An 18,984-nucleotide genomic window follows, 5' to 3' on the forward strand; every position below is an offset into this window, starting at 1 on the left:
CCTTCAGCTGGAATATCACTTATTTTAGTTCACCTGTACGTTTACGTCCTGAGCTGAGCTGGTAATATCCTGCTTTTATATGCTGCGATATGCTCATTGGCACAACCATGATGCTTCTATGGAGGCTGCTCTGATTTTTTTTAAGTAACTTTCTTATGTCAGTGTATGCATAAAGATCTCTATTTGTAATATTTTAATTTTCACGTGTGAAATCTGAAATGTGCTGTTGTGTGTTTTTAAAAACACATATAGGTGGCCCTGGTAGAGCTGCTATGCCAACACCTGGGAATACAGCAGCTTTTCGAGCTGCTCTCTGGACAAACATGGAGAAACTCATGGATCAGATCTGTGCTGCTTGTGGACAGGTACTCAACAGCTAATTAATGCTTGTCTGGTGAGGCAATTTTGCATGTAAGTTAATAGAAGGTGTCACTTTTCCACTAAATAATTTATTTTCTTACAGGTGCAGCACTTGCAGAAACTATTGACAAAGAAGAGAGATCCTATTTCACATGTCTGTTTCATTGAGGAAATAGTTAAGGTAAAGTTTTAATTTAGATCAATACATTTTAGTAATTCTGTTTAGGAAATTGCCATGAGGGAAAGCTTTTGTTTAAAATTTTAGAGTTCCATAACAATTTGTAATTATATTAATGGGAAAGTGGTAAAAGTCACACTAACACTGAAAGCTGTATTTATGGTCTGTGGGTTACATCTGTAGGATATAAACATGTTCTTTTTATAATAATTTATTTTGTTTTCTTTAAAGGGAGCCAATAAGACACTACTGTCAGTTTTTATTACTGATCATTAATGTCATTCCATAAAATACCATGTGATTTGAGCAATTAATTAAGTCTGTTAGTTAGCATAGGAAAATGTGTCTTCATCTAACACTTTCAGCCATCTGTTTCCCAACTTCTTGGCAATTTTTTCCTTGAAAAATAATCATGGCTGTTCTTTTGAATACCTATTCTTCCCCATTCAATTGCATTGTTTTCTATTCATATTTGGAATAATTTGATTAATGATCTCCTTTAGTGTTAGGAACAGTGTTACTGAAGCTTTCTCATCTACCAAGGTAGATGAGAAGATACAAAAACAAAAGATGTATTTACGCAGACATCTCCTCTTCCATGTATATGGATGGATTTTTAATTTACATGATTTTAATTTTTGAAATACATTGGGGAAACTGTTCATATGCAAATGTGGTCTTCTCAACAGTAAAAGCAAATAATGAAGGTTGAACACAGCATATAAGTTTATCTGTCAGTTAAGCTGAGCTCCAAAAGATGTTGCATAGAACATTATTTTTCTGTGAGGTACTTTAAACATCTTCCTGTATCATAAAGAAACAAAACAACAACAACAAAACACAACTCCAGAAAGCTTATAAAGTTTTAGCGTATTTTCTACATTAAAAAGTTTGATTTGGCAAAAGTATCTAGTATTGCCTGGGTGGATCCCTCCAGTAGATCAGCACTTTAAAGGAGAAACCTGGAGAAAGGAGGAGGAACTCTGGAAGGTTTGGGAAGAGTTTGGATGGAAAGGGGGCTGAGATAAATGAACTTGTAGCGTTGATGGGTAGCTCCTACCCTGAGCCTGTGCTTCTCAATTTCACTCTTCCCATTGGTAGAATGGCATTTGAAAATGGGAATTTTTTTTCTGGTTGTCGAAGATGGTATTGAAGGGAAGCCAAAGGAAATCATTTATCATTATGGAGAAACAACGTACAGGTAAAAAAAGATCTCAGTAGAAGCTAGATGCAGAGTAGATGCAGAATAAGGAAAAAAAAAAAGGTTTTGGGGTTTTCGTGTGCTAAGCATCTTTCATGTTACCTTTTATAACTCTTCCTTCCCGTTGACTTCATACCACAGGATTACTTACTTCTAAGAGATAAATTGTGTTTTCCAGATGAAACCCATCTATTTGTTTCTCCACACTTATCCCACTGCCAATTAGTTGGCTCTTCAGCAGGACTTTTGGCAGAGCATAACACCAAGCTGGACAGTTGTCATTCTCAGTGAGACATCTAAGGAGCAGTGGTGCTTCCTTGTCTAGTTCTACCAGAACTCTCTTAGCACGAGACAGTACTGCTGCTAGCACTGACGCTTTGCCTTCTTCCTACCTAGGTGGTTCATTGTAACACAGTGTTTTTCTTTGCCATTCTTGCAGTTGTACCATTTTTCATAGTGTCCCCTGAAAAGGAGGACACTCTGAAAGCCTACAGATGGAGAAGTGACACCATGCAGTACCAGCTGTTCTTTAGACAAATTCAGACAAGTACTAGATGCTGCTGAATTTCAAGAAAGCATGTACAGATGGCTGTATGGGAGAGCAAGAATTGTTGTGTACATTGAAAATAGATATAAGTAAGAAATTGGTAATTTGCCATTTACTAATGAAGATTCCATCTATTATTAGAACAAACTGAAACAACATGCTTTCCCTACCAGCTGTTCTGGACAGGCAGAAAAGTTGGATTTTCTTTATCATTTTGGATTTCATTAATAAACTGAGCAAATGAACAAAACAAACAAAAGGTACTGACATTGTATACATTCACTAGGGCAGCATGCCCACACCAGGAGAGAGGAAAACGAATCATCCACTCTACAGTCTGTGCACTAATTACTGTTACTGATGTCAACATTATTATTATAGTCATCTTCTGCAGCAGCTGCAGTACCACTTTGCCTGTCCATCTGCTTCCTTGTTTTGATTATTGCAGTGCAAGTATCATCCTAGGAAGCAGAAGAGGAGACCCAGCTTTTTTAAAGCACAAGTCCTTTAATAGCAAGGAAGCAACTTTTTTTTTTTTTTTTTAATCATTCTCTTTTTTCCATTGGGAATTTTTTTCTGTCCTTCCCTTCACAGATAGCATAGCCTGCATTTTCTCTGTTATGATCTCAAACATGTGCTTTCTGGCCTTCTAATTACCTGTTACCATAATGATATTTAGTAGTGTTGTAGCATGTTGTATCCAAAAATTAGTTTTAAACACTAATTAATTAAAGGATTCACAAAATCTATTTAAAATAAATGAGCAACAACTACTACAACAGAAAACACTAAAAACCAACCAAACAAAAACACACACACACACACACACACAAAAAACAACAACACAAAACCACTGAAATTCAAAAATCTGACAGATGGAGAAACTGAGGCATAGAACTTCATAAATTTATAAATACTGAGGTTCAGCAGCAGGGCAATGACAACACCCACAGCTTTTCTACACTGTGGTTTCTCTCATTAGTAACAGAATTCACTTCCAAAATTTTTCACCATTAAATACGGACAAGATTTAAATGACATACCATGACACTCATGTAAGCCTTCCCTTTGCACATCTGGATTTTCATATTTGTCCTCTGCCACAATAGTAAATGTATGTGAAAGAATTCATGTCCCTTTTGAGAAGAAGTCATGCACTCAGTGTACATTGTTACATTTCATACTTGTAATGAAATATAGATTTGTTACCAATCTGTAAGTACGCAAATTACAATTTTAATTCCTCCAAAAGATCTAGACATATTTAAATGAGAAATACTCTTGTTTTAAGACTGAATGGACATTTTTAGTGGCAACTTTTCGTGTCAGGGAGTGTAGTGATAGGACAAGGAGTAATAGTTTTAAACTAAAGAGGGCAGATTTAGATTAGATATCTGGAAGAAATTGTTCACTCTGAGGGTGGTGAGGCCCTGGCACAGGCTGCCCAGAGAAGCTGTGGGGGCTTTGGGCAGCCTGGGCTGGTGGGAGGTGTCCCTGCCCATGGCAGGAGGTTGGAATGAGATGATCTTTAAGGTTCCTTCCAACCCAAGCCATTCTGTGATTAATGACTAGATTTAAGTTCATGAGTGAAGCTAAGAAAATTAAGAATTCATAAATTATAATTTATGGTTTTGTGGGAAAACAAATACAGATTTAATTATACATTTTTTTAAAGGTGGGATAATTTTTTCATTATCTTGAGGGAAACATTAGAATTACAAACATTACTTAAATAATATGAAATTGATATTTTTATTCACCTAGTGACTGGCTACTTACATCACTTCTTTCAATTGCTTAATTCACCTTCAAAGAGCTAATAGGTTACTCCAGTTTACTCTGCTTTATTTCGCTCTTTCAATGTGTAGTGACTAATCCTGTTTCAGCTATTTTAATATCTAAACCACAATTGACTTCAGCGTAAGTCACAGCAGAGCACATCATTCTGTGACAGCCAGTTTCCTAATAAGAGATAAGAATCCCTCTAAGCCCCTTGTAGAAGTGTTGAAAATGATCTCTGATCCTTATCTATTTTGGGTCCTTCACTCCTACATAGGCATCAGTGAACAGTTCTTCAAAGTGTGAAACAACCTTAAATGCAGCAAATGATTATTTGGGGGCGGCCGGGGGTGGTTGGGTTGGTCAATAGAAAGGGTGAGCTGGGTTCTGTGCTCCCAAGGGAAGGGAGGCAGGGAAGAAGTCATGTCTGTGAGAGGGCAGAGCTGCCTTTGATCTCCTTTGGTCTGCTGATGTCCACATTTGTTAACAGCTTGGAAGCCTGCAAAATCTGTCATTTACGTAAGCCTCTGGGTACAAGAGTGAGCTGAGAGTTATAGGGAGTGTTATTATGTACTTTGTGGAGGGCTCTTATCATTGCCTCTCCTGATGAACGTTTGGTGAGTAAGCAGGCTATTTTCTTGAGTTGTCAACGCTGGCAATGTGAGGTGTTAACGATACAGAAGGGAATGTCCTCATGATTACATAAGATAAAGAAAATAAATTGAAAATATAAATGTTTATTTCCCAAAGTGTACTTAACATTTCACCTTCTTACATCTCCTCTCCTGTCAAACTTGTTAAAAATGTTTCTGCTTTGAAGTTATTCACATCTAACATCATATATTCACATTCAGTTGACCCAATTAAAAATAATCCCAAGTGGAAAAAATGCAAAATAATCTAATTACTGCCTTACATGAATTCATGAAATAATCTTTCCCCTTTTATTGAAAGTATTTATCTATTTTCCAGTATCTTTTGTAGAAGCAGATTTGGATTATTTGTTCACCGTTTCTACTGGAGTTTCTGTTTAATATTTAAGCATTAGATCTCCATGAAGTGTGTAGTTAAACACAGGTGAATGAGCAGGTTTGCTATCCCCAACATAGATGCTGAAGATGCTCTTAATTTCAAACCCACAAATTGTTATGCTGAATTCTGTTGCAAGATTTCCCTAAAAAAAAAAAAAAAAAAAAAAAAAAAAAATCTAATTTGAGAGTCTTGATTCTAGTTTTAAATGATCTACATGTCCACAGCTAGCCGTGTTAAAAGTAATTCAGAGCCGGTGTAATGGTTTTCTAGTGCATCTTCTCTAGGACTTTAATCCTGTTTCTCTGCCAGAAATGTGCAGCTATAAAAAGAAGGGATGGTGTTGAGGTTGCTTGGCTTGGTAGGTGAGAGTGACCTTTGTTGGTTTTCACTACTGTTGTGTTGGGGTCTGTGCAGATCGCAGTTCGGTGATGACTGAAAATTACTAAGTCGGCTGGATTTCAGTCAGATTGCTATTGGGAAATAAATGCATTTAATGGCAGCGTTGCTTTTCATCATTATTCTTGTCAGTCTTACTTGAACGACTGGGGATTGAATGGGCATGGTAACAAACTACCCCTTCATCCTTGGCTGAGGTACATAACAGTCAAGGTGAAAGCAGAGTTGAGGTGCAGCTGTGCATACTGAATCAGTTCCCTGGACAAAAGGCAGCTGTCGAGTCCCTTGGGTAGTTACTGGCTTTTGGAAACACTAAGTTCATTTACTTCCGTATGATACATATCTTGCAAGAGCACGGAAGGATTAATTAACGTTTTAAGTAGTCTTGAAGATACGGGACACTGTTTAAGACCTGAATATTTTTGATTGTTACAAATAAGTTTTTATAAGGAATCATGTAGGAATTCTAATATTAGAATTGGGAAAATGCAGTCTTTACTTTCTAGTTAAGAAGGTTATATTAGAAAAAAATATATATATATTTCTTCTGTCCGATGCATATAAGGAGACCTGGAAGTCTAGAAACTATTGCACCTTGGGTATGAAATGATCAACACAGTGTAATGAAATTCTGTGCCCTGCAGTAAAACAAAAAATCAAGGTCATTTTTAAAGTCATGTTGTCATTTATTGACATGTGTTCACCTACAGTGGTCTAATGTAGACAACATTAGAAATTCATATGCACTGATCTTTTTCAAAATTTAATCTAGACTACCTTGAGAACACAGAAAAGGTTTATTCAAAACACACTGAATTTTTCTGTTTCTTTACTGATTAATTGCACTACTGATGTTTTTTTGTTCACAGTCTCACATTTAGCAATTTTGTTGCTATAGAAATAGTGCAAATAGATTTTCTTATTTCTGTTCCATAAGATCTTGCTGTACAAAATTGTTAAAGCATTTGCATTGTTGCTTTATCGGTGGAAAAATATTTAGGCTGTCCTTTAAACGTCTTCTGTTTTTAGAGCAATGTTCTCAAGTCCCATATTTTCTTTATGGTGGAGCCTTTGATTACAGATAGAAAACACTGTATGTATTAGTATGCAAAGCCTGATTTCAGGAGCCTGCAGCAACTAGCTTCATGGTAATATTCACTATATTGTTTTACACTTCAAAGAGGCTTCACAATAAAGATTTTTTCACACTCTACTCAAAGTATTAAAATTTCTACAGGGAAAAATAAGTTGGAAGCGATTGTCATGAAGTGGGAGCCAGTTTAGAATCAGTGGGTCAGATTTATTATTTGAATGTTAGAATAGCTATTTGAGACAAACACAAATATGATAATTCACAGATGGGAAATTATACTCATTAAGTTCTAAATTTACAGTGTGGAGGAAATAGAGATGTTTGTAAAAATAAATATATGTCTTTTCAGCATCTTCTTGCATTCTTGTCTAATACTGAATAAGGGGATGCTTTCATTCTCATTCCTTGAATTTAGATTTAATGTCAGATGCCAAGCAGTTATATTAAGAACAGAGCTCAAGAGATTTCATTTCTGTAATAGCAAAGTTAATTAGAAGCTTGGTATGTTTTTTAAAAATGAAGTAAGCTGTTCTGTTTTTATGTTTGAGCAATTTTTAAGTCAGTTTTCCAGGCTGCAACATTAATATTATTGTAGAGTAATATTGGATGCAGATCTTCAAATATCATTGCTCTAATGGTACTGGTACTCAGCTCACTATTGTTCAGTGGTTTATTAACTTACTAGTAGCTATTAGTGGAAAATGGGTTATAGTTTTTGAACTGTGAAATCAAGTCACTTCCATGTGAGTAAGTGGGAAGGGAGTTTTAGCACTTTGATTTTGTCAGCCTGTATTTTTTCCAGCAAAGATAATCTTGTAATCCTGTAAACAAGGAACATTAATCTAAATTTCAAATCTATACAGCTGAGTAATAATGTCACTTTGCACTATTAACTGGACTGCAGACATGCTATAATGCAATGCATTGAAGGTATAAAGACTACTGAAAAAAGGGATTTTTAATGTGCCAGTATATGCATGTATTTTTCCTGTTCATTTCATACCAATATATGAATACTTAGCACCAGTCATTGCATAGTGGATAATTGAGTTTGCAGTCTCTCACAGTTGCACTGTGTGCTGTAACAGCCTTCTTTTTGAAGCTTTGAGACTCAGCTTTTTGTGAACATAGGGTTATTGACATGTGGCTTAGATCTCTGCCCGAGAGGCAATGGGGCTGCTTTTAATTTGGCATCTACTAAATATAGACCATTTCTATGCTAGACTATCAAAAGTTAAACTTTAGCCATTAGAATATTAATTTTTCACACTTATTCACGCTTATATTATTGGAGACAGATTCCATTTTATTTCTTTACGGTAGAAAGATTTACTTAAGAAACCATTATCTTAAAATATGCTTTGTACAGAAATTTCTCAATATTATTGTCTGCGCAAAGTATTGGCAACAGTAGCTTCATATTAATAGTTGAAACTAATTGTACAAGGTGAACACTTTTTTTTTACTGATTGTTGATTATGGCCCTGGTTCAGCAAAGCACTTAAGGACATTCTTAATTTCACATAAATAAGAAACACAATGGAAGTCTAACAGACTGCCTTGCATGTATTATTCTAATAAGGGTAAACTTTGTTGAATTACAGCTTACACTAATGATTTTTGTCCAGTTCATGTAGTGAGCCCTACTGCTGAGAAAATTCATTGCCATTTGTGGTCTAGCCTGATGGACGTATTTTGTCTGATTTATGTGTGTAATTTCCATAAGCAAGTAATTCCTATGTGAACAGTGTATGTGACTGAATACATAATTTTTAAACAGTATGAAAAATGGAAAAATTGTACTGGATGGGTCAGACTGGAATCTGATGCATTTTTCTATTTTACTCTGTACAGATGCAAGTGGATTTCCTAGGAATAACATTTTCAAAAGTAGCTCGTGTTTATAGTTCATATGTTTTTCAAAAAACATCTTAATTTCCCTGGTTCTGGCCAGCTGTGCAGTAGGTCAGAATGGCAGAGGGTTGCTCTCGTTGATGTTAATGGGCAGTTCAGTTTATTTCTGACGACAGAGAATCGGCAAGAGGAAGACAGACCTAAACTGCCTTGCACTACGCACAGACTTGCATAGAGGCTACTAAATTGAGTAGCCTCAGCTGCATCACTTCTGGAGAACATAGTGGTCACTGGGCACAGCAAGAGCAGTAACAATTTTTTTGATTCCCAGCATGAGTTGGTAGATTATTAGTTTATGTAAGTGCAGTTTAGGAGCATGTTCACAGTACATTTCTATGAAAAAAATAGCCAGTTCTGTGGCTGATCTTAACTTCCCAACCCTTTTGCAATGGTGCAAACTCTGATTTCTGTGCAGATTCTCTCTATTGTGAGATCAAAATAAAGGATCCGATTTGGGGGAAAAATCCTGTTTTGCCATTGTAGTTCTACCGTTTGTTGAAATTAATGTTCATAGATCTCATTCAGTTGTATTCGCTAGAGGGCAAATATGTGTATGTCAACCTGAATCTCACCTGTCTTGAGTTTTAGATACCATCAGTTACAAGTAAGGCTCTTTTGTTGAAGAAGGAAGGTATTGCATGAAAAGAGGATACAGGATTATATTATATGCTAAGGTGTAATAACTTCCTTCAGAATGACTTCAAATTATTTATTTTTGGGGGTATACTATGCAATGTACACCTGAAACAGTTTTGCCCCAGGTAACTGTAATGTTGGACTTTCTGGCTAGACCTCAACTTCCAAAGGTTTGTGTGTTTTCTGCCTTATCAAACATTTCCGCTGTTGGGGGTGGAATATGAGGGAATAGTGACCTTTTTCCAGTGTTGGTTATGGAATAGGAAGCTGGTGGAAGATGATTGCCACAGAGATGAAAAGATAATCGGATGCAGTTCATTACTCATCTTGTCAGCTGCTCCTGCTACAAGCGATTGTATCACAAGATGTTAATCTGCTTGTGACTAGATTTTAAAGCAAGCATTTTTGTTGGGGGTGTGTGTGTCTGTAACTTCTTTCAGTTTCATATAGTTTTCAGAAGCAAGAGAAACGGAAAATTCCCAGTTTAAGGTCTCAGAATGTTACTTGATAAAAATATTAGCACATCATTTTTAGTTCTGCTACAAAAATATGATGGTACGCTGCAAAAAGCTGTTTAATTGCAGAAGCAGTTCTTTTTAAGCTAGTGATGAGGTTGTGTGTTTACTGAATAGTGGAAGTTAGTCTGCTAGGTGCCAAGTATAGACACAAGACAGAGATGAATCAAAAAGAATCCTTTTTACATAATAGATGACTAATTTAAGTATATCCAATGCTTCCATACGTTGTCTACCAGTGAGGACATTTGGTATAAGTATAGTGTAGTAGAGGATCAGGTCCCTTGCTTACATACTACAAAAGTACAGATGACAAGAATGCAATTTCAGATAGATTACAGCTTCTCAAAGTGAAAAGCCCAGAAGAGCTGTTCCTTTCTGATTCCGTTGGGACATTGCTCACAGTGCTGTATGAAGCAGAGGGGAAGACTTATAAACTTACCATTACGATGAGTCAATAGATGTGCTGTGTACATTTCAGGCAAGCAGTGCTGCCCTTTACTCTTCCACCTTTATTCCACCAATTTTTTTAAGTCCTTGAAGTTGTCCAGTCCAAGGAGAGGGAAATTCCTTCAATTTCTCTGCTAAGCTGGGGAAAAACACTCCGTTTGCTACTCTTTTTTTTTGTGTGTCCTTTTCTAATATTGATTATTAACAAATGGGACTGCACATTATATTTGTAATAGTTAAATTATAACTTCCATTGTGACCTACAGCACAGAAGTAATCTCTGTTAGAATATTTTCTTTAAGAAATAAGCAGCCAGGTACCTAAAAGTATTTAAGAAAATAATATATTGAGGTGATGTGTAAGCAAAGAAATTACAGGTTTAAACAAAATAAATAAATGGTTTCTGGCTGCTCATGGTTGCATATGGCACTCTTTACTCCAGCAGGAATATCTAATGCTTTGCTGTGTTCCAATTTCGGTAACTACAGTCCACCCACTTAAATACCCCCTGGTGTTTGCGTAGGCAACAGTGTTTTCTAGTTCCTGCCACAAACTCTTACGTGGTCTTTTGTGTACTACATTTCACCACCAGCTGTATTTCACCTCCAGAGTGACTGCATCTCAGCACTGGACAAAGTGAAACATCCTATATCACATCACAGAAGCAACCAGCAGTAACTCCCTAGATAATGTTTTCAGTTGTTCCAAAACTGTGACATTAATCATTTTTTTCCCTAAACATTTTTGACTGTGTAGTCAATCAGTATGAAATGGTTGAATTTTCCATGTACTTTTCCCCTCTGTTTCTCCTTCTACAAATTACAGTTGGATAGCCAAGCCATAAGGGCCTAGATCATTATGAATTTCTGTGTAAATGAATACCATTTGCCTGGGTCAGAAGAAACAAGCTAATGGGCAGAGGTTTAATTGCTACAGCTGTGTCTGCTGTGCATGTGTTTACATGAGTACATAGGTATATATGTCCGAGTTTATACTTATGTATGCTTATGTACAAATGTTACATATTTTCACAAAAAAAAAAAAAAAAAAAAGAAATGTCAGGTTTTTGTTGCTCTTACTTGTCACAGTGCTGAATCACAATTAAGACAGAAATGTGGAGAGATTGCAAGCAAGTTTGCATTCAAGACCATTTAATCATTGTATTTTCTGCTGAGACTATGACAGAGGTGTAGATGGTGATTACATTAATGAAAGAAAGTTGTTTGAAGGTGCTCTATAAGTCTTTTTCCGCATCCATTAGATTATTTTGAAATTGAATTGAGTTATTATGCTGAACAGGCAAACAATGTTCCAGGTTGGTATAGAGAATATGAAAGCTAATTACTTTACTTCATAGTTTATGTGAAAGGCCATTTGTTTTATACTAATTTTCGTATTTCAAATGTGAAACTGTGAAATGAAGAGCTGAATGATTTCACAGTTATGCTATAGTAATAAATTTACCCCCAAAAAGACTTTTTATGCAGTATACCTTCTGAATCACTGTCTAAAATTATCATTTTATTTTTCCCGTATATGAAGATCAACTACAATTTTACAGAAAATACAAACATAGCTATAAGATGGGGTTACTTTGGTTTCTAAATCCGTAGGTGTCCTCAAGCAGTCACAAATGAGATCCCATCATTCCTGTTGATTTTAGTTTTCTATGTTAATTCTCATACATTTTACAGGTGTGACACCCTGTCCCTCTGGTTACCCAACAAGATAAAAGATGATCTCTCTTTCTTGTGACCCACAGATTTTATCATTCTTTGGATATCTTTAGAGATAAAGGATACAGTTGGATGAATTCTGTGTCTAATCTCAGAATTTGTGAAAGCATTCTGACATAATATGATTAAAAAAAAAAAGTGTACATTTGACTGATGTGCAGGCTTTATATCAGTTCTTTAAGATAATAGTTTTTGAACTGAAAACTTGAGCTTGAACTTGCAATCTATCAATGACCAGATTTTCAGATTCAATGCCCGTTCCCTGTTAGTGCAGGGTATTTTAAATATCCTCATTGCTTTCTATGTTAGTGCCTATGCAAGTGAATAGAGTGCTTTCTTTATAACATTGTCATGTTAAGTAATTCATTTTGGACTAGCTAGACTTTTATATTTGAAAGAGCTTGTGTTGTTAAGAAGAACTAATGTTTAGTTTAGTTTTATTGTTTTTCTATTTTTCTCATAGCGAAGTCATTGGCAGCACCAAAAGGAAAACTGAGAAAATGCACTGACTGCATCCTCTTTGACAGTGATTTCAGTCTTGAGTCCTTTGCTTAAACTCATCTTTATCTGTGAATATTGTGCTTTGGTTTAAAAACTATGATGTTTCAGATTGAGTTGGGATAGAATCATAGAATCATTCAGGTTGGAAAAGACCTCTAAGATCATCAAGTCCAACCATAATACAGAATCACAGAATCACAGAATTTTCTAGGTTGGAAGAGACCTCAAGGTCATCGAGTCCAACCTCCAACCTAACGCTAACAGCCCTCCACTAAACCATATCCCTAAGCTCTACATCTAAACGTCTTTTGAAGACTTCCAAGGATGGTGACTCCACCACTTCCCTGGGCAGCCTGTTCCAGTGCCTCACAACCCTTTCAGTGAAGAAGTTCTTCCTAACATCTAACCTAAAACTCCCCTGGCTCAACTTAAGCCCGTTCCCCCTCGTCCTGTCACCAGGCACGTGGGAGAACAGGCCAACCCCCACCTCGCTACAGCCTCCCTTGAGGTACCTAAAAAGAGCGATAAGGTCGCCCCTGAGCCTCCTCTTCTCCAGGCTGAACAAGCCCAGCTCCCTCAGCCGCTCCTCGTAGGACTTGTTCTCCAGGCCCCTCACCAGCTTCGTCGCCCTTCTCTGCACCCGCTCAAGCACCTCGATGTCCTTCTTGTAACGAGGGGCCCAAAACTGAACACAGTACTCGAGGTGCGGCCTCACCAGAGCTGAGTACAGGGGGAGAATAATAGAAACAGCCAAGTGCCAACCTAAATTCTGTGTAATTGCTGACATCCGTAAGCGTTGCTGAGTATTTTACTTTTCATTTATGGGTGTTTTACTGAAAACTTTTTGCTGATAATCCTTAGTATCCTTAGCATCCTTAGTGATTTGGTCAAATTGCTTAATTTATACAGTAGAGTCAATATATTGCATATATATACCATGCAATCAAGAAAAACATTCTGAGCTTTCGCCTCCCGGGAGGTGCTCAAGGCCGGGCTGGATGGGGCTTTGGGCAACTTCATTCAGTGGGAGGTGTCCCTGCCCATGGCAGGGTGGGCTTCAAGGACCCTTCCAACCCAACCCATGCTGTGATTCTGTGACTGTAAAACACTGGATGGCCTCCCAGGTGTCTAACAGGTGAGCAGGATAGGTTACCCACCATCGGGTCTTGCAGTTTTTTCTACCTCAAGCATACAGACAGGAAGAGAGCAAAAGAAAGGAAGCAAGATCATGCTTTAATGGTAGGTTTGAGCTTTGAGTGCAAGATGTTCAGAGGATTAACTAATCAGCCTGCTGTTTCATGTATGTCTTTTTTGCAAGAGTACACTACCTTATTGCCTCTCCTGGCAGCAAGCCTTGTTGACACAAGGTGGTGAGGAGTCAGCTGTGAGGTTCACCGTATTTCCTTGTTTTGCACGGGTTTTGAAACTGGAAATTCTTTTGCAGTTCTGTGTGAAACAGAGCAGCATGGACTGGTTCTGGTCCCTGATCAGCGTCTATAAGCATGTGGTACTGCCAGTAACATAATTGCTGTGATTTAGCCAACAAGAGAACTCCCACTGAATGAGAAGGTCATTGCAATACAAAGAGATTTTCTAACACGATTTCTAAAGTATACTATTTCTTTCTACACTCATATCTCACTCCAAAATATCTATGCATTTCCTGTGGGAGCATTTCGCTCAGATATGAGGGAAAAGATGCCATTTGAGAGATGACTGAAGCTTTTATTTTTGTTTTTCCAAGTATTTTTTCTAGCTTTAAACTCGAGGAAAACTTCTCAGACTTCATTAGTTTTCATTCTCAGTGGTGGTAGAAGGGCTGTGATAGAAACATTTGCAATGTTTAAGATTATTTGAAAAGGTTTTGCTTTAAAACTTTCTTTTCTTTTCTTTTCTCACTTGCTATCAGGATGGCCAGTCTGATATTTTGTACAAATTCTGGACTGCAGTAACTCAGACTCTCTCCTCTCAGTTTCAGTCAGCAACAGACTGTAAGTATTTGATATAAATGATTTGTAATGTGTTTTGTAGATATTTTGAATCTCTCATTTCTATAAACTCTTTGTGCATTATCTTCTCTACTAAAGCTATATGAGTGGTTCACTCAGTGCTTGGTCTGTGAATTTAAATTTTTTATGGTTTTATAACCAAACAGGATGGTCTTCCTAAACTGTGATCAGGTTTTCAGAAAAAAGAAAAAAAAAGTTTTCTGTTTAATTAATTAGTAGTAATTAATAAATATATATATATGTATGTTTTTGGAACTGCACGTGTAAGTAAAAAGATTTGGAATGGTACATTATTCTTTCCAAAGTGGATGGGTTGGCCAAAATTGTAAGTAGTAATCTGATTTTAAAAAGCAGTTCATACATACATCTGTTAATGAATGCTCATCAGTATTAGTCTGGTTTTAGCCACTTTTTGATACCTTATAAAAAAGGAGCTGAGTTTTGTTAAAATTCTGTCTTGTCTAGATAAATGGTTAGTGTTCTCATTATACACAATATTCAGCACATGGGTAGTAAATAACTAGCAGATGCAACCAGGCAATATTAAATAAAAATCATGTTATAAACATAAAACTGTTGTCATATTAATGCAGCATGCAGCTGGGTCATAAAACCAGATGAGCTCGGTGCTTTCAGAAATACATCTTTCATGTTTGTATACAGAGTATAAAGTTAATCTTTTGCATGTACAAAAGACATAAGGTTTGCATTTATCTTTGTGATCTCAGCTACTACATTGGCCCTTCAAAATTTTGTCTTGCCCTGCTATAAGGCAGCAGTATAATTTTGAGAAAGTAGCTGTTTGATTCATTTTCAGTGGTTGCTAAGTAACTAGATGATCCCAAAAGAAAATATATTCGTCTTGTGTTAAAACATATTAATTTTACTGTTTGCCTTAGGCATACTTTAACAGCAGTATGTACATACCAGGGATCTCATGTTCACACAGAACATGTGCTAACTGTTTTCAGCACAAGGTTTTAAGACTGTAAAATTGTGACATCAGTTAATGGGATCAATCAACATCTCAGAAATAAGGTAACTCTTACATTTTGTCAGCAGTACCTTGACAGCTATTCAAAAATATTTTATTACTTGTGATTTTTAATGATTTTTTATATCAACGTTTGGAGAGAGCATTTGGATTTTTAAACTGAGTGCTGTTTTTTCTTTGCTACATCTGATTTCTGGGGAAACTACTTACAGCAAGTAGACTTTTTTTTTTTTTTTTTTTAAATAGCACATCTATATAAAAATGTTCCTTTTAACATGTAAATTTTAAGTGATTGAATTCACTGACATGAGTCATCGACCTTGAGATCTTACAGATTAGAGGAAGATCAATATCAGAAAAATAGAATGAAAATATCAATTCATGCCAGTTTACAGGGCATGCTAATAGATGATTATCTGCTTTTGTGAGGCTGGGACAGCTTTATAAACATCATTTTGTGACCTAAAATAACTCTTATATACATATGATAATAAATGTGAACCTTCCAGTATTCAAGATAAGAATATACTTTGAAAGGACAAGTTGACAAGCTGGGTAAAATGGGGCAGAGGTCCAGAACCTGGAAAACTTATGAATGAATGGAACAGTGTTAATCTTCTAATGTAACAGGGAAATCCATAAAGTATGAGTGATGTTAGATCAAGATTAACATCAGTCTCAACAACAGTTGAACATTTGTTTCATTTCCTGTTGCTTTCAGCAATCCTTTCGAGGCTGAAGATAACACTGAATTTTCTGCTGGCTTTGTCATTCTTTATTTGACAAGCTTAGGAATTACATTTTAGGTACCTTATTTTAAGAGGTGTGTGTAAAAGCATGTGCTTCCACCATCATAGTTTGTAGAGCTGGGCTCCTAGGCATTGTCTTTGTCTCTTCTGAGTATCTTGAAAGTTGCACGGCAGCACATTTCTTCCGCTGCCAAGCTATTGTTAGAAAAGCTTTATTTAGTGAGTTCTAATCACACTTTGGACTTAAATGAATAATAATACTAATAATTAAGTTTGTTACCAACCATTTCATGACCATAATTAGTATATTTAATACACAAAATAAGTTTTCCATGTCCAGTCTTTGAACTATGGAGTTTTATTACTGGAGCTTTAGATACATATCATTATCAACTGCATTTAATGTGATAGCTCACACTACTCTGAAATTAATTATAAGTATTACATTAGTAGTATTAGAGAGAATGATATTACGTATGATTCGTTGACTTAAATGCATGGATACAGGTTATCCATATAAATCAAATAAATTAGTTTGAACTTGTTAATGTGCATTACTAATTACTGCTTTATTTTGCAGCCTCTATGTTTTTGAAACAAGCTTTTGAAGGAGAATACCCTAAATTACTGAGGCTTTATAATGACTTATGGAAGCGACTGCAACAATACAGTCAGAATATCCAGAGGAATTTTAACACAAGTGGAAGTACTGATCTCTTTGCTGAACTGCAACAAATGGAAGAAGATACACAGGACATATTCATGCAAAAAAACCAAGACTATGAGTATGTATTATGAACTCTAATGCAGTACAATGTGAAGCTTGGCATCCTGCAAGAAAACAGAGTATTTTTAAAAGCTTGGTGTTAATCAACTTGTCATAGCAGGAACATTTTAAAGGCTTTTTTTGGCCTCTTGTGTTTATTGTTTTGATACTATTTTGGAGCTGTGGGATTTTCATTAGATTACGTAATTAGCAGTGTTGGATTGTCTTGTCTTTCACAAAGTGCTTAGTAATATTATCTTGAAACCAGTTTTTTTTTTTTTCTTTGGGAAATGAAAAATAGGGATTGTCAAAATTCAGTTTTATATATATTGATATTGCTATAAGCTACTAACAGGAGCTTTCTTTTAATGATACCACAATCATTGGAATGTGACATATGTTCTGTTTGTTATGACTCACTATCTATATGTTTATATACCATTAGGAAAACATGTTGTGAGTGGTAGATACCAGAAAAATCAAACTGAAGCAGGCTTATCAAGTCTATTAGGATTTCTAGGCAAAGGAAAAGGTTCGTCAAACTTTTCTGACAATGAGGAAAAATATTTGAGAAAACTACTACTTAATCACGTACACCAATACAAATACTAAGGACTGGAACTTGGTAATTTTAAGATGGGTCTTTCTATCTGAAACTTTTTATAAACATACATATACCAGGAGAGATTTTTTTGTATTTTTTAAAGTATACCATTGATCACAAGTTATCTCGTAATGAAACACTGGAATACAAAAATGTCTTTGATTGCAATTGTTATTCTGTTGATGTTTTTACAACTGTTTGTCTTGAGAACATCTTGGATTAGGGATTCCACATAGGTCTTTCTGAAAGGGCTACAAACTCTATGGCACTACACAGAATAGCTGCCTGACCAGTTACACTATTCATGTGAAAAGCAAGCTATTCAGTATTCAAATGTTTTCAAGTATATGAATGTATTTAGAGAGTAGAAAAAAGAAATGTTGGATATTGCAAAGTTTGTATGGTCTGGAAAGATCTGATGCTATTGTGTATTTGAATGTAGAATGTAATAATTTTGTCTTATAACCACAGCCCAGAAAAGGCCTTGAAAGATTCACTGCAACAGTATGAAGCTGCTTATTTGTCAAAATCTTTATCTCGACTCTTTGATCCCATCAATCTTGTCTTCCCTCCTGGAGGTCGGAATCCTCCTTCTTCTGATGAGCTTGACAGCATCATTAAAACTATAGCCAGGTATGCACATATAATGCATTGCAAAATGTAATCTTCAACGTATTTTTTCTTGTATATTACGATTTCAGAAATGAGATTTTGTTAGCAGTAAAGGGTTGATTACTCTTTAATTTTAAAACTGATTAGTGTAAAAATTAAGTCAGGGTTTATCTTCTGTATTTTGTTGTTCTGGAACAACCGTAATATTCACTCAAGTTTTACTGTTCAAGCTTATAAAATATGAGGAAGAGAAATTTTAAACCTATTGCCAATATCTGATATCTTAATTATTCTGACTATGTCAACAGTAAAATGATGCTTACTTGGCTGCAAATGATAATCTTTGATGTAAATCATCTCTTAGAATGAAACAGCAAGATATTAGTTGAAGACAATTATGCCATGTGGAATTTATAAAATGAGATGCTTGAATTACCAATGTATATTTACACTCATAAAGTTTTGGTAAGGGCTAGTCTGTTTAGTACAGCCTGGAAATGATGGGCAGTATTCACACTGTGAATGTGTGTGAGTATATTTGGGTAATATTAAATGCTGACACTGAACTTGTGGCTGGGAGTTACGAGTGCTCAGAAGGTGCCTGTCTGTGTGGCTGCTGATGTTGTTTTCCTCCTTGCAGAGGAAAAGGGAAAAAAACGTTCAGCTCTGGGACACACAGCATAAGAAAGATGTAGGCCTGTTAGAAAGAGTCCAGAGGACAGCCACAACGATGATCTGAGGGCTGGAGCACCTCTCTGATGAAGAATGGCTGAGAAAATTTGGGTTGTTTAGTGTAGAGAAGAGATGGCTCTGGGGAGACCTTATTGTGGCCTTCCAATACTTAAAAGGGGCCTATAGGAAAAATGGCAAAGGGCTCTTACAGGACAAAGGACAGGACAAAGGGTAATTGTT

The 18,984-nt window shown here is 36.1% G+C and overlaps 1 protein-coding gene across 1 annotated transcript in view; it reads left to right on the top strand.

Annotated features, from left to right (window-relative positions):
- COG5 (component of oligomeric golgi complex 5) overlaps positions 1–18,984 on the top strand; it is a 183,057-nt gene that overhangs the window by 119,824 nt on the left and 44,249 nt on the right. The window contains exons 9-13 of the mRNA XM_084509893.1: positions 253–365; positions 464–541; positions 14,248–14,329; positions 16,671–16,875; positions 17,932–18,093. Of these exons, the coding sequence (XP_084366019.1) occupies positions 253–365; positions 464–541; positions 14,248–14,329; positions 16,671–16,875; positions 17,932–18,093 (640 nt within the window). The remainder of the gene's footprint in view (positions 1–252; positions 366–463; positions 542–14,247; positions 14,330–16,670; positions 16,876–17,931; positions 18,094–18,984) is intronic.

The sequence above is a fragment of the Aythya ferina genome, assembly GCF_964211825.1.
Source record: "Aythya ferina genome assembly, chromosome: 1".
NCBI classification, from domain to species: domain Eukaryota; kingdom Metazoa; phylum Chordata; class Aves; order Anseriformes; family Anatidae; genus Aythya; species Aythya ferina.